This window comes from Globicephala melas, chromosome 1, assembly GCF_963455315.2.
Source record: "Globicephala melas chromosome 1, mGloMel1.2, whole genome shotgun sequence".
Lineage (NCBI taxonomy): Eukaryota > Metazoa > Chordata > Mammalia > Artiodactyla > Delphinidae > Globicephala > Globicephala melas.
The window spans coordinates 38,683,625-38,700,549 of record NC_083314.1 but is presented as its reverse complement, the minus strand read 5'-3'; the positions used below and the strand labels follow the sequence as shown (position 1 = coordinate 38,700,549).

General features: G+C 41.0%; 1 protein-coding gene across 15 annotated transcripts in view; it reads right to left on the bottom strand.

Annotated features, from left to right (window-relative positions):
- The window catches only part of HHAT (hedgehog acyltransferase), a 360,564-nt gene that overhangs the window by 299,554 nt on the left and 44,085 nt on the right, over nt 1–16,925 (bottom strand). For 12 of the 15 annotated variants that reach the window (XR_009563044.1, XM_060294452.1, XM_060294417.1 and 9 more), the window contains one exon: nt 848–961. The exons of the other annotated variants lie outside the window; for them this stretch is intronic. Coding sequence is in view for 11 of the 12 variants with exons in the window: in XM_060294452.1 (XP_060150435.1) it covers nt 848–961 (114 nt within the window). In the remaining variant the exon portion in view is untranslated. The remainder of the gene's footprint in view (nt 1–847; nt 962–16,925) is intronic. 15 annotated transcript variants of the gene reach the window in all.

The window sequence follows — 16,925 nt, the reverse complement described above, 5'->3', positions numbered from 1 at the left end:
CAGAGGCTCCTGCTCCTTCTGTCCCTTCAGTTTCTTCACCTCCGTGAACCTCTAAGAATCAAACATTTCTCCTGGGTTGACTTCCAAGTCCATTTTTGGCTGTGCTTTGTTTTTACTGGGTAGAATTCCAAGCACAGACTCATTTCTTTTCAGATTAGGAAACCACAGAGGCAAGATGCATATATGAGAGGATGCTGGACAAAGCCTGGCCCCTACACTAGAGAAAGATCCTCCTGGCACTATCTCAGGCCCCGTATTAGCTACAATATAAAGAGGTTCTCAATCCCAGCTCTTGCAAAAGCACTTTTCAAACATCTTCTTGGAAGAATCTCTTGTTCTTGAAACCAGGCCAAGGAAAGAGCAAAATACTAGAATTCTGATCTATAACAGCTACTGTAGCATAAATTACTTGACATGAAAATCATTCCCACTTCTTAATGAAATCATTCTCTTTCTTCTGAACTGAAATCACATATATTCTCAACAGGTGGTTTTTATAGGATCATTTGATTAAGAATGGTCTTAAAGAATACCATCTGAAGTTTAGTTTGAGTCTAAAACCTTCATATTCTTTGGTGTGAAAAACGACTCGGAGGAAGTAAGCACAGGATAAGCATGTATGAAATTTTTATCTTATCAACATCATTAACAATTTATCTTATCTTTATCTTTTATTTTTATCTTTTTATCTGATAATTTATCCTATTGACCAGTAACAATTCTTTCCCATCTTTTCCAGTCTTCCAAGGCTAATATCCATGTCTCCTGATTCGCTAGCTCAGGTCTCTTTCTTCACAAAAAGCAAAGGAGAAAGAAGCTTAAACGGAAATGATGCACATAACCGTACCTTCCTTGCAAGCAGGTTGGCTACTTGAGACACACCCATGTGGCCAAGGAGAAGCCACACCAGCCGCTGCTTGCCCCACTCCATCCAGAAGCTCCACTCAAAGTCAGTTGGGTCCTAAATCGGCCAAAACAGCAGTTTATCAGAGGGATCTTGGTACGTGTTTGAGGCAGAACACAAACTCCAGTTAATAAAACAATTGCAAGAAGAAGGCCAGTGTGAGTCCAAATGCTATACAACGGCATTTACACAACATTTCCAGCATCTACCCCACCACACACCGCACCTACTTATACCCTCCCCTCCAGCTTAGCTGGTTTCATTGCCATTCCCCCACTGAGTGTCTCTGTTAAAGCTGATCCCCCAACCTCTGGACCCTCTATGGGACAGAAACTATTATTGACCCCACGTTATAAAATATGAAACAGAGACTTAAAGAATTCAGTTCATTTACCCAGCATCACATAGATAGTACAAATAACAACTTAGGTTATCTCAGTTTCATCACCTAGATGCTTTCACCAGCAAGAGAAATGTACACTGGACACTAATAAAATTGTGTAAGGTCAGTCATGTTAAATCTTGCTGTCACTTACAGGCAGGAGGATAATTTGATAGAGAAATTAACTAATTCCCTATAAGATGACAAGGAAAGAATGAAAGATATACTTCCCTTCACCTTGGGAAGCTATGTCCATCAGTGCCCTTTGTCTGCGTCTGTACCAGGCTCTGTGTCTATATGGCTCCCTGACAGGGGCAGGTGAAAAACCTCTGGAAAGATTGGACCCATGGACACCTGGGGGCTCACACCTAAAAGCCTCGGCCTCAGGAGCTCCGGGGAGATCATGGCAGCCAAGCTGAGCATGGAGGGAATAAGCACAGTGATTGGCCACTCTCAAACGGAGAATGTGGGCTTGGCCCATGAGCATCTCGGCACCACTAGGATGGAGTGCAGATTTGAGGCCCTCAGAATTTTCTAGCCAAATCGTGTGGGTGACGAAGGAATCCCCCACTGACTACTGATCTATCGATACTGAACATCTCATCAGTCTCTACAAGTGAAACTCTGAGTCAAATTTTTAATTGGGTTTAAAGGAAAATAGGATTTTTTTCTTTTTTTTTTTTTTGCACCTGAGGATTGAGGGGCCATTTCATACAAATTACACATATTACAAAACTTTTTTTCAGAAGGTAAAATATAGATTGAAGTGATCTTGATTCATATCAGACTATGGATGTAGAGGTAGCAAATGTATGTAGCAGCTAAGGCTGCCGATTCATCTTGGGTTTGGATCCCAGATCTATCTACATACTGGCTGTGATGACCTTGAGTGAGATACTTCACCTTTCCGCTGTCTGCTCATATGATAACAGGACTGATTTTCTAGGAATTTGTGAGGTTTAACTGAAAATACATGCATATCAAAATTTTAAAACAGTACCCGGTACACAGTACTCACTAAAGATTGTTACTTGCCACTAACTGTTAGTCCCATGTGCTTTCCATCCTGTGTTAACCAGCTAAGATTGTATCACACTTTACATGTTGCCTCTTGTTAAAAAAAAAAAAAAGTTTTTCTATTTTCCAAATGAAGAAAGACAGCAGTACTGTGCTTCTCAAACAACACGTTTTCCCCACAACCAAGATCCTGATATACACACACAACCTGCTCATAGAGACCCCATCCCATGAAAATCATAGATCTAGTCCAATTCCTTCCATTCAAAGACTGACTACATCAGAGCCCAGGACGTGCCCACGCTGCACACCCAGGCAGCAGCAGAGCAAAGAACTCAAATCGTCAAACCGGCTTTATCCCTGTTCCAGAGCTCACTTCCCCATCTTAAAAATGTCAAATTAGTGGAGAGTCAATCAACTGATTAAAGGCGCAAAGGTCATGTGATGAGGCCATGCTAGTAAAATGCCACTTTGTAACATGGATGCAGACGCTAAAAACCAAGATGGAATCTTTTACCCCCCTCAAAATAAAAATCCCAACATTTTAGCTTTTTAAATATAAATAATGTTTTTGAACATTCAGAATTACATTAGAATTCATCACCTCAGACTTATACCTATGTTTCAAAACTTGTCCAAGTTTAATTTCTAGGGGGTAAAAATGAAATAATATCTCATAACATTCAAGAAACCAGAAAACCTTTATGCTTCATCCTAAGGCCCAAAACTACTGAAAACCCTGTGCTGGTAAAATCCCATCAACAGGGCTTCCCTGGTGGTGCAGTGGTTAGGAATCCACCTGCCAATGCAGGGGACACAGGTTCGAGCCCTGGTCCGGGAAGATCCCACATGCCGCGGAGCAACTAAGCCCGTGCGCCACAACTACTGAGCCTGCACTCTAGACCCCATGATCGACAACTACTGAGCCCGCGTGCCACAACTACTGAAGCCCACACGCCTAGAGCCTGTGCTCTGCAACAAGAGAAGCCACCACGATGAGAAGCCCGTGCACCTCAACGAAGCGGAGTCCCCGCTCGCCACAACTAGAGAAAGCCCGCGCGCAGCAAGAAAACCCAACGCAGCCAAATATAAATAAATTAAATAAATAAATTTTTTTTAAAAATCCCATCAAAACTACACAGTCTCTCATCATTAATTATTTCAGAAAAGAGCCATTTAAAGGAAATAAAAACATTTTTCTTATGTCTATTCTTCTCCATTTAAAATATTTACCTAAAGGAAATAACCAGACAGAAAAGCTGAATTAATGAATAGAAGATGGCCAATAAGTAGCAGTTACTGATTTGGGGAAGAAAAATGTTGACTTGCCTGATTCCATAAGCAAAAGCCTTATAGACCCTGAGCTCACTCATTTCAAGGTAAATCTTAAAGTCTCAAATCAAGAACAACTTTTTCATGTTCTGTTCCCTCCCCATTTTCTTTCTCGATCCTGTAATTCTTAGTCAATTAGAAGCCTCTTCTTTGGTTCTGTAAGGAAGTCAAATATAAACCGGGGATAAATTCTAGCTGGACAGAACCAGGAAGGCTCCCCCGTGGAGAAAGGGGAGCCTGAACTCCAAGATTCACAACCAATCTTCTACATCAGCGCTTCTCAAACCTCAGTGGACACACAAATCACCTACAGATTTTGCTAAAATGCAGATTCTGATCCAAGAAGTCTGGGATAGGGCCTGGGATTCTGTCTTTCATCCAAGCTCTCAGGGGATGCCATGCTGCTGGCCTGGGGACCACATTTCAAGTAGTAGAGATTGACATCATCAATCATGATTCCCTACATTGGTCATAAGCCCAGCGAACCCTTAACAGCTCACACCACCCCCCGCCATTCCCAGGCAGGGACACACTAAAGCTGACCACCTAATATTCACAAACAGAGCAACCATCATCCTGTAATAAACTGAGTGAGTTAAGCATGGTTATTCATTCTGAGGTTTTCAGTGTGCAATGAGGCAAGAACAGAGAACTCTAAGGACATGATGATTCTTGGTCTCTTAAATAGTGACTCTAACTTCCTGGTGAAATGTTATTTCTCCTACTCTTAACAAGGAAAAGGATCTGGGCCTCTTTTCCCATAGAGAGCAGAGTTCTACACTAGGTACGGGGGGCAGAAATGTAGAATTCCTCACCCTGGAGGAGGTCACGGTACCAACACTAACACCCCGGACTCTGAAAACCACTGCAAAGAAAGACAGGTAACAGTGGTGTCATTCATCTACATATACTAGAGATACAACTGAGACCTTTCCTTTTTTTTAATCCATGTTACAGATGAGTTAACTGGAGGTCAGAGCAGGCAACACTAGAGGCGGCAGAGCTGGGTTTCAAACCCAGTCCTGTCTGATACCAAAGAGGAAGCCCTTTTCCAAGCTGTTTCTACTTGTGCTGACGCTCTACCTGGATTCCCCCACCACTCCCAGACACATACACACACCCCACCATCCGACCAAATTGTTTCCAACCCTGGGGATGCCTCGTTAATGCCCCGTATCCACAGACATGTCAGCTCCAGTGTGAAGCCTTCTCCACCCTTCCAGGTGGCCCTCACTGCAACCCTTTCTCTGTCAATTCACAACTCAATTCCAGCACTTGTACGATAGCACATTTTACTACAGCATATTCAGTATAGCACTTTTCACTCTAGCTATTTCATGTATTTTCTCTCTAGAGGGAAAAAATAGTAAGTTCCTGAGAGCAAAAACCTTGACTTAACCGCAAATTTCTATCATGATTACCCAACAATCAGTAGGCCTTTAAAATGGTGGGGAAGTAAAATCAGGTGACCTAAGTTCTCGTCACATTTCTCCCCCTGTGTAAACTTGGACAAGTCACTTCACTATCTGGCCCTGAGCCTTCCTGTATGTAAGAAGAAGGGCAGATTGCTTTCAAAGGGTAGGAAAAAAAGTTATTTTTTTCCTAAAGGAAAAAATACTAAAGGAAAGAAATACTAAGAGAACAGCTAGTCACCCGCCTACAGACAGCGTCCTGACTGAGTGCCCATCATTCGGGGGGTAGGGGGGAGAGATTCCCCCCTCACACTCCCATGTCACCAACCCAGGCCTCCAAGTTCCACATCCACACTGTCAGCCTGTTCTGTTCCAGCAAGTTCCCCAGTCATCCAGCCTCTTCCCCAGATTGGGAAGAAACTACGGTATACAGACTGACTATGTGCTATGATTCTGCCTATAGCAAGATAAGAAAAAGAAAACTATCTTCAGAAAGGTTAAATACCACATCCAAGGTCCCACAGTTAATATATGACAGAGCTCGACTTTAAAGCCCCAGGTCCTCAGGCTGCAGAGTCTGTGCCTCAGGTAGTAAAATATATGTAACATACAATTTACCACCTTAACCCTTTTTAAGTGTGCAGCTTAGTGGCATGAAGTACATTCACGCTGTTATACAACCGTCACCACCATCCACCTCCAGAGCTCTTTGTTTTGTAAAACTGAAATTCTGTACCCATTAGACAGTAACTCCCCGTTCATACCTCACCCCCGCCCCTGACAACCACCATTCTACTTCTGTCTCTATGGATTTGACTACTCTGGGTACCTCATGTAAATGGAATCATACGGCATTTGTCCTTTTGTGTCTGGCTTGTTCCACCTGACACAATGTCCTCAAGGTTCATCCAGGCTGCAGCATACTGCAGAATTCCCCTCCTTTCTGAGGCTGAATAATATTCCACCACTGTATGGATACCCCACATTTTACTTATCCATTCATCTGTCAATGGACATTTGGGTTGCTTCCACTTCTTGGCTGTTGTGAATAATGCTGTTACGAACATAGGTGTGCTAAAGGTTTACTTTTTAGTACTTTGAATTTTAAATGATTTCCTAATGTTGCCAAATGACCTTTTTTTTTTTTTTTTTTCTTTTTAACATGTGTACTCATATCTGGCGGTTCAAATCTCTTTCAAAATCATCTAGTACTTCAAGGGCAGAAAGTTAAAAGAAAAAACTCCTGGCAAATGAAGATCTTATGTTGCCAACTCACCACTGAGTAAATTTTTCCTTATTCTAGCCATGAATTCCCATCAGCCCTGAAGCTCACCAGATGACAGCACCCTCACTTCTGGCCTCTTAGCTGGAGTCCTGCAGTGTTATCACAGGGGAATGGCCAAAACTCTCCTTCTCTGCTTTTTTTTCCTGCATTCCTCAGACCATGTTGAATTAACATTGGCTGAAGATAATCCCATGGCTAATATGGCCAGACCACTGGACTCAAATGTTGTTAAAGCATCTGGTACCAAGTACAACCCCAAGGCACCTACCAAGACACCCCAAGGGAGGCTGAGGAAGTCATCCCACAGATAAAATCAGTTACACCAAGTCCACCACTGTTTTTTTAACCCAGACTCTCCCAAGACCTTGCCTACTTTCCAATAAATCACTGCTCTTACCAGTAGCTGAAACTTTAACTCACATATTATTAGAAGGGTATTTGCCAAGATTTAACAGAACCGAAACTCCACAACTTAGGGATTCTGAAAAAGCTTGAGTTTGGGGGAATTTCTTGTTTTGCTGCTGTTGGTTTAAGGTAAATTCACATAGCATAGAATTCATCATATTAAATTCAACTCAGTGGCATCTACACTTCCAGGGTTGTGTAACCACCACCTCTATCTAGTTCCAAACATTTCCATCACCCCAAAAGGAAGCTCTGTACCCATTAACTGGTCACTCCCCATTCCACCCTCCTCCCCCAGGCTCTGACAATCATGAACCTGCTTTCTATCTCTATGGATTTAGCTACGCTGGGTATTTCATATAAATGGAGTCCTGCAATGTGCGACTTGGCTTCTTTTACTCAGCATAACATTGCTAAGGTCGATCCACATCATAACACGTACGAGTACGCCATTCTTTGTTATGGCTGGATCACATCCCGTTATAGGGATATACCACATTTTGTTTATCTATTCAACCATTAATGGATATTTCAGCTGTTTCCCCCTTTCGTCTACTGTGACTAATGCTATAAATATCTGCGTACAAGTGTTTTTTAAAATACCCATTTTCAATTCTTTTAGGTCTACACCTAGGAGTAGTACTGTTGGGTCATATCACGATCTATGTGTAATGTTTTGAGCAACCCGCAAACTGTTTTCCACAGTGGCTACACCATTTTACATTCCAAGTTTGAGTTTTTAAGGCCAGAAAAAAAAAAAAAAAGGCTTCCTAAGCTAACCCTCTGCCCACGGGGAGTTCTACTAGCATCACAGAGAACTCAGCTCTTTCAACAAGGCCTCTCGCTGCTCTGAGCCTGCTTACCTCCTTGGGCAGACACTTGAGGAATCTGCTGTTTTAACATTCCAATTTCATCCTGGGGGCAAACGTCAGCAATGGCTGGAAATAAGGGGGTAAAAATTGGCTTTGGGATATATCTTATTACATAAAGTGCTCCCTGAAAAGTTAATCCTGTCAGTCTGCAGGATTTTGCATCTGAATTTTTTAAATTCAATAATTCTTTCGGTTCGTTTGAAAGAATTATTGTTTTGTTAAGATCGATACAAAGGCTAAAATGGCTATTTATTTAATGATGAAATCTGCTCTGACCAGCAAATTTATTACCATCCATAAACGCGATCAGGAACTGAAAGAACGTGATAGAAATCTCCCGGGTGCAGACAGTCTTGGCTCAGTACCCACCAGAAGGAGGGTTCAGGACCTTAGAATCGTAAAATTCAATTCCTCAGGGTTCAGGAAGAGCTGCAGCCTAACTGGAATGTTCAGCTACTTCCATTGATTCAACAGAGTTAAATCTGACCTTCATTTCTACACTCTTCTGGGGCCTTGAAGGGAGCACGGGTGGAGATTCCCACAGAGTTAACAGAGGGAATTAACATCACTAATGAGGAGATCCTGGGCTTTAACATCCCTCCCAGTAAAGGACACCAAGAACACAGAGGAAAGTGATTGTAATGGGTGGCCTCAGAGGAAGACCTGCCTGTTTCCCGGAGATACTATTCTCACCTCGAATTTGTGTCTATCACAATGCAGGGAAAGTGACCTTATTCTCGAAGTGGCTGATGGAGCCAGTGGTGTGCTGTGTGTGGCAGAGACTGGACTGTGTTCACGTTCAGGAGCGCCAGGCTTGAGTCTCAGTTCTGTCACCTACCCTTATGTGACCTCAGGCTGGTCAGTCCTCCTTTATATAATTAGAATTTTTTTTAATTTATTTTATTGAAGTATAGTTGATTTACAATGTTAATCTCTGCCGTATAGCAAAGTGACTCAGTTATACATATATCTATGTGTATATATACATACACACATATATATATTCTTTTATATTTTATTTTTTATTTGTTTAATTTTTTTATTTTTATTTTATTTATATATTTATTTATTTATTATTATATATATTTATTATATATATATTCTTTTATTCTTTATATATATATATTCTTTTTCATATTCTTTCCCATTATGGTTTATCACAGGATATTGAATATAGTTCCTGTGCTATACAGGAGGACTTTGTTGTTTATCCATTCTATATGTAATAGTTTGCACCTGCCAATCCCAAACTCCCAGTCCATCCTTCCCTCCCACCTCTCTGGCAACCACAAGTCTGTTCTTTATGTCTGTGAGTCTGTTTCTGTTTTGTAGATAAGTTCATTTGTGTCATATTTTAGATTCCACATATAAGTGATAGCATATGATATTTGTCTTTGTCTGACTTACTTCACTTAGTATGATAACCTCTAGGTCCATCCATGTTGCTGCAAATGGCATTTATATAATTAGAGTTTAAAGTGATCATAAAAGCTAAAGGGATTCATTGGTGAAGTGCAAAGTCTAAAGTTAAAAAATGTTAATGCCTCTAAAATTGAACTCATCCCTCCAAATCCATCCTGCGTATTGCTATCAAAATAATCACACTGAAACAAGGGCTAGCAAACTTTAATAAAGGGCTAGATGGTAAATATTTTCAGCTGTGTGAGCCATAGAGTCTCTGTGGCAACTACTCAACTCTGATGGTGTAGCCCGAAGGCAGTCATAGTAAGACATAAACAAATGGGAGCAGTTGTGCTCCAAAAAAACTGTACCCACAAAAACAAGTGGAGGGCCAAATTTGGTCCAAAGGCCCTGGTTTGCAGGCCCCTCTTCTAAGGGATTACCATTTCTCCTAGACCCACCACTTGTCTCCTAGTGAGAGTAGGTCAGGAACATTGTTTTATTACACGTATGGATGGCATTTTTAGGTAATTTACTATCAGCTCTGAAGTCTATATCTACAGATGAAGCAGATTCTACGAAGGCCACAGAAGCCTCAGCTGCAGCACACCCATTCCCCTTAGTTATCCAGGAAAAACTCGGAGCAACTGCACATCTTTTTCCTCCCGGTACTCTGCACTGGACATACTTCAAAGGTGGGGACTATTCTCTGCACAATTGGTCTTGTTCCCCCCATTCTGTTCCCTCTTCACAGCACCAAAGTAACATTTTTAGGATCACACCTGATCAAGTCACTCTACCACTTAATATTCTTCAGGTTTCCCCCTTAGCATACCAGAGAAACATTCTCAGCAAGACGCATGCAGCTCTTCCTATCTGGCCCTGCCCAGCCTTCATCATCCTACCCAACTTTTCTCCCCAGTTCTGCAACATGGCCGTGCTGACCACCCAAACGTGCTGCGTTCATATGGCCGAAACTTCCCACCCTTTGCTCCCTTTACTTGGAGAAACCTGTCCCTCAAACATCAGGATGATGACCTACCTTTCAGGCCTCAGGTCAGGCAAGCCCTCTCCCAGGAAGCTTTACCTAATCCATCCATTTATAGTCCAGACAGATTGTCCCTTGTCTATTTTCCCTCAATGTACGACGGTTACCCATATCATGGCAATTTACCACATTGTACTTTAATTGTAGGTTACTGAGCTGCCTCTCCACTAAACTGTGACCTCTCCCCCTGCCCCAAAAGGGACTACATGTATATTCAGCATTGTATCCTCCAAGAAACCAACACATACTAGACACTCAATAAAAGCTTGTTGAATAAATTGAATGACATATGGGTCAAATCATTTTTAAGAACCTAGTGTAAACACAGTCTACTGGGAAAAGGGAATAAGAAATACAGAAAGTGGAGAACCTGGCACCTACCCTTGAATGCCTTTATAATCACAGTTAGAGAACAGAAACTCATGGAATATTTCTAGTGTATGTTGTGCTCTGCAGATTATCTTCACCAACTCAAGGCCCACCCTCTGGTTATATCAATTACTTGCTCTAAAGAGATGGACAAAATAGAGTACTGTCATAATAGAGGGTCTATTTCATGGTTTAATTATAAGACTTAAATAAATTAAAATATGGAAAACACTTGGAATAGTGCCTAGTACTTATTAAGTACTATGTGTGTGTTTGTTAAGTAAATATGCAAACAAAAAAACAAACAACAAACTCTATTTTATTCTGATAGCCCCAGAAATATAAATCTGAGAGTTTTCAAGCTGTATATCCTGAAGCAGATAGAGATGTTCATAGATATGGAGATAGATAGAAGTAGAGAGGGGACCTGCTCAAGATTCCCTCAAACCCAGTCAAAAGAAAGGAAAGCAGAAAGGTTCTAGAAACTGGACTGGAAAGGAGTGAATCCATGACTAACAAAAGAGGAACATCTGCATTCAGAGAAGCTGCAGCATCTAAAATGCCTTGGGAAAGCAACCATCTTAACCTTCTTCTCAAAATAAAATATCTGCTCTGCGTGGCTGACACTGCCAATTGCCTCAATCAACACTCCTCCGACCACTTCTCGTTTGACTTCCTATACATTAGAGGTTAGAAGGCAAAAAACTACATTTCCCAGAATTCCCTGTAGCTAGCATGTTCCCTCTGGACCTAGCTTCTGATGAAAAAATACACAGACCTGAAGGTGAAAGAACAAACATAAAAATGTATGGGTTTTGAGACTTCTGAAAGAATGGTGGCAGAGGCTTTTGTTATTCTGCAGCAGCCACGGTGGAGGCTCCAGGGTCCAGTCAGTCCAGAGGTGCTGTAGCTTCCTGGTGTGGCAGCTTTTACTAGTGCACCATAGCATTGCATTCTCCAGCCAGGAGCTGGGCAGCAGCCACGGTTTTACAGGGTGGCTCTGGGAGTTGCTCCAGGAACCTTACTTAGTGCCCATCCCTATAGACCGTTCGACTATTCTGAAATCTCCTTAAATCCCTGCAATAAAGTCCTTTCTGCTTAAACTAACTGGGGTGGATTCTGTTGTCTGCAATGGAGCCTTGATCAACATACTTTGGAAAGGATTTTTCTTCTGACTGCAGTACAGCTCTAGCTGTATTATAGAAGCATTATGAAAATAATTCACTTTGAAGAACATCATTCTGAAATAAGTCTATTCAGTGGAGAAAAATAAACGGAGAAAAAAACACCAGGTAGATCACTCCAAGGAGTGTTCTAGAACTGGATAATGAAGGCAGTGAGTGTTTCACATTCATAAGTGCACCAATTTATGGATTTCAAAACCAAATAAAAAATTAGCTACCTTACCCACTGGTCTGTATTTTTCATTACCATGGCTATTTTCTCCTTGGATAGGGAAAACAAGGAGAGCTGTATATATTTACTGTTTTCCTTACCTCATATCCAACATTTTGCAAAAAAAAAAGCAATACAACAGAAACACTGAACACTTTTGCATATCTGTTTCCTAAACAGCATTTGTGCATATTATTTACTTTGAGACCATACCTAATTCCCAAACACACTGAGCAAAACTTATCTATGAATAGAGAAAACCTTTGTAAGATACTTGAATCCAGAAATGTTTCCCTACACATTCAAAGTCAGCAAGCTCACCTTAATGGTCTATAATTCTCCAAAGGGGAAGGAAAAAAAATATGACTAATTTGTAGGGATTTTGCACAGAAGCAGCACTGCTCTCTGGATGAACTCAGGCTAATGATTCATTTAGCAATTATTGGAAGAGTTTTCTTTATCTTTCAACAGATGCTTTGCTATTTCTAAAATAATTTGAACTAAATTATTTTACTGCTCACAATTTCCAGAGACAATACTCTTTCCCCAACATTTCCTCAAAGATAAAATATTTTCACTAACAAAACTTTTTTTTTTCTGTAAATAACAAGTCTCTGTTTAAACATCTTTACCATCCTGCCCAGGTAAAGAAGATGCTCACAAGGGTGGGGACGCCATCAACAGGACTAGCAAAAACAGGGCAACAGGGAAGAGCCAATTCTGACTCCATGTTGGATCTGCTTCTTTTACTTTAACCTTTGCTTTTCACTGCTTTTGTTATTATAATCACTGTCTATGGCTGTAAGCATACATAATGGCCTGCCACAGGGAACCCTGCCCCTCTGCCTGTTAAACTGAAAGGTCTTTGTTCAACTCACAGAGATACATTCTGACCCTGCCCACCTGTGGATGGCTGCAGAACATCCCCGTCCTATTTTGCAAGATAAATGGCCTTTTTACTGTATTTCCTCACCTCTTTCCCTTCTGTTCTATAAAAGAAACTGTCATCCAGACCCCGTAAGATGGTTTCTTGGGGACCCTAGTCCGCCATCTTCTCAGTCTGCCGACTTTCCGAATAAAGTCGCTATGCCTTGCCTCAACGCCTCGTCTCCCGATTTATTGGTCTGTCGTGTGGCAAGCAGAGCAAGCCTGGACTCGGTAACAACAGTACTGTTTAACATGTACCATCCAGTCTCTTAACTGGCCCTCAGGATCTAAGCCTTGCTAATAGGTCCAGGGTATAATGGGGGTGGGAGGTGTTCTGCACAAGGAAAGAGAAAACCTCTCAAAATGACTTAATTCATCAAGGGGACCTAATTAACGTGGGTGGATTCTTTGAATCTCTTCAACCCAGTTGCCAACCCAAACTCAGTAACATCCTCGGGCTATACCTCTACCTCCCTGCTTTCTAGAATTTGCTCCAGATTATTCAAGATATGTGCAATATACGTGATCGAACATATATAGATTCTCTCTCTGTACTTTGTCTATTCCATATTTCTCTCTTTCTTCCTAAAGCTAAAAAAGAATCAATTTTTTAAAAGAAATATTAAATTCTGGTATGAAATCAAAGGCACAAGAACTATATTATAGTCCCCATATCTGTCAAACTGTTAAAACACTAACCATATTTTCTATAAGGTATGTGGAGAAGTGAGCTACAAACAATAAAACTGCTAAACAAGTTAGGGGTCATGACCAAAAAAAAAAAAAAATTAATAGAATGGGATGACTAGACAGCAAGTTATACAAGCTCATAAGATTTCCCAGCTACAAACTATGCTAATAAATCATGCATCTCATTAGTGTCACTCCTCCAGAACACCAAAAAGACAAAGTCACAGTAACACGGAGAAAAAAACAATGATCCCCAGTCCTTTGGGAGCCACGGCCCCTAAAATGGCCCTCACGCTCGGAGAATTTGCTTTCTTCTTAGGAAGTCTTCACACATTCAAGAAAACTCATTAACATGTAAGGTCTCTGTGGTGGGCAAATACTAGCAAACTACAACTCCAGATGGAATCCCAAAATGTTGAAGGTCCCCAGGGCAGAAGGCCAATTAAGAATGGTAAGAATAATACAAGAGAGAAAAAGGAAAAACTGACATTTTTGCCATCCATCTAGGGGGGAGGAGGGGAGCTTTTCATAATCCCACATACCATTTCTCTCCTTGAATTTTACACACTGCATGAAAGACCAGGAAAGTGAGCAATCAGAGTATGTGGAAGGATTCTCCCATGTATCTCTTCAATCTGTCCCCTTTGCCCATTAGCTGGCTGCCCAAGCTTTCAAAGAGAGACCTCCCTGTGAAATAATAGAAAATGTATATTGTTGACTGCCCATGGTGCCTAGCACAGAACTTCTGAAACCTTGGAATTTCCTGTGATAAGAGCACTAGGAACACCTTTTGTTTGAATATTTGGTCTTTGACCCTGGTTCCTGACACAAAGCTTCTAAATCCCCTGGAATTTCCTGAGTAACAGCAGTGTCTTTTGTTCTAATAAGGTGACTTTTAGTGGGCTACTGGATGTGGGCTGGTCACCAGAAAGACCAAGCCGGGATTAGAAGCTTGGAATTTTCAGCCCCACTCCCCGTTGTCCAGAGAAGGGAGAAGGCCTAGAAATGAAGTTAATGATCGATCCTGCCTGCATGAGGAAGCCTCCATAAAAATCCCAAAAGGACAGAGTTCAGAGAGCTTCCGGATTGGTGAACACATAGAGGTCCTGGGAGAGTGACGCTCTCGGAGAGGGCATGAAAACTCCATCCCCCTTCCCACATACCCTGCCCTATGCATTTCTTCCATCTGGATGATCATCCTTTATTACATCCTTTTATAATAAACCAGTAAACAGTAAGTTAACTGTTTTCCTGAGTTCTGTGAGCTGCTCTAGCAAATTAATTGAACCTGAGGAAGGGGTGGTGGGAAGCTCCGATTTAAAACCAGTTGGTCAGAAACCAAGGTAACAAACCGGACTTGCAGTTGGCACCTTAAGGGAGGTAGGGGGAGCAGTCTTGTGGGGTTGAGCCCTTAACCTGTGGGATCTGATGCTATCTCCAGGTAGTGTCAGAATTGAGTTAAACTGTAGGACACCCGGCTGTTTTGCAGAACTGCTTGGTGTGGGGAAACCGCACACACAGCTGGTGTCAGAAGTACTGTAAGTGTGGTAGTATTATGAGAGTAAAGGAGAAACACAGGAGAAGGGAGGTTTTCTATACCTTTCCCTCCCAAAGCATCCCTTAGAATTGTCAGCCATCACAGTAGCTGAGATACCTCCAAGGCTGGGAATGCAAACAAACAAAAACAAGATCCAAGGCTCACCACATCTTCCGGGCACATCTCCACCAACCATACCCCCACAGTGCATTGCCTCAGCCATCTCTCTGCAGAAACTTATTTGCTATTAAAATGACTTATCGTTTTTTTTTTTATCATTTCTGAATTTATTTTAAATACTTCAACACAGAGACTTCTAGTTCCAGTCAAGATACAATGAACACATTTCTCCCTAACCCCCCCCACTAAGGACAGCTAAAAACCCTGGATGTAATTATAAAACAAACATAAGAAGATTCTGAAAGATGGAAAGAAGAAGGCAGACTGGCTAGGGACCTCAGGACTTGAGGAATAAATAAAATAAAATAACTCATTGGATGGACTTAATAGCAGAGGTAGATTACAGAGCAAAGAAACACTGAGCCTAAAGATATGTCAACAGATATTACACGGTCTGAATAACAGAGAAAAAAATAGACTGAAAAACATAAACAGAGCCTCAGGGACCTGTAATACGGTTATTAAAGGTCTAACATTTGTGTCATTGGAATCCTAGAAAGAAAGGAGAAAAATGTGGGGATGAAAAAATATTCAAAGAAATAAAAACTAAAAATTTCCCAAATTTGCAAAAGTAATAAACCTAAAGATTCAACAATCTGAACCCAATCAAATTAAATATACCAATTAAAAGACAGAGATTGGCAGAATGGACTTTTAAGAAGCAATCTAACTCTATGCCATCTACAAGAAATTCACTTCAAAATAACGATATAGGTAGGTTGAAAATAAAAGGCTAGAAAAGGATATGGCCTACAAATATTAATCAAAAGAAAGCAGGAGTGACTATATTAATATCAGATAAAGTAGATTTCAGTGAAGAAAATCACCAGTGTCAGAAAGGATCATTAAGTTATGATAAAACAGTCAATCCATAAAGAAGACATAACAATCCTAAATGTACATGCACCAAACAACAGAGCTGTAAAACATATGAAGCAAAACCTGATAGAACAGATAAAAACAGACAAATCCACAACTATACTTGGAGACTTTAACACCTCTCTCTCAGCAACTGATAAAACTACCAGACAGAAAATCATTAAGGATACAAAAAAACTTACCACTACCAACCAACAGGATCTAATCAACATTTGCAGAACATGCCATTCAACAACATCAGAATATACATTCTTTACAAGTACCCATGGAACATTCATTAAGATAGACTATATCCTGGGCCATAAAACGAATCCCAACAAATTTAAAAGAATTTCGTCATACAGAGTGTATTCTTTGACAACAATGGAGAATCAGTATCAGAAATCAGTATCAGTATCAGAAACATAATAGGAAACTCTCCAAACACTTTTCTAAATAACACGAGTCAAAGAGGAAGTGTTGAGGGAAATAAAAAATAAATAGAACTGAATAAAAACGAAAAGACAGGGACTTCCCTGATGGTGCAGTGGTTAAGAATCCACCTGCCAATGCAGGGGACACGGGTTTGAGCCTTAGTCTGGGAAGCTCCCACATGCCATGGAGCAACTACTGAGCCTGCATGGCACAACTACTGAAGGCTGCACACCTAGAGCCCGTGCTCTGCAACAAAGAGAAGTCACCACAATGAGAAGTCCGCGCACCACAATGGAAAGTAGACCCCCCTCGCCACCACTAGAGAAAGCCCCACGCAGCAACGAAGACACAATGCAGCCAAAAATTAATTAATTTTTTAAAAAATGAAGACAATTTATCAAAATGTATAGCTAAAGCAGTGCTGAAGAAAATACAAAACACTTAACAGTTACATTAGAGCAAAAATCTCAAAATTC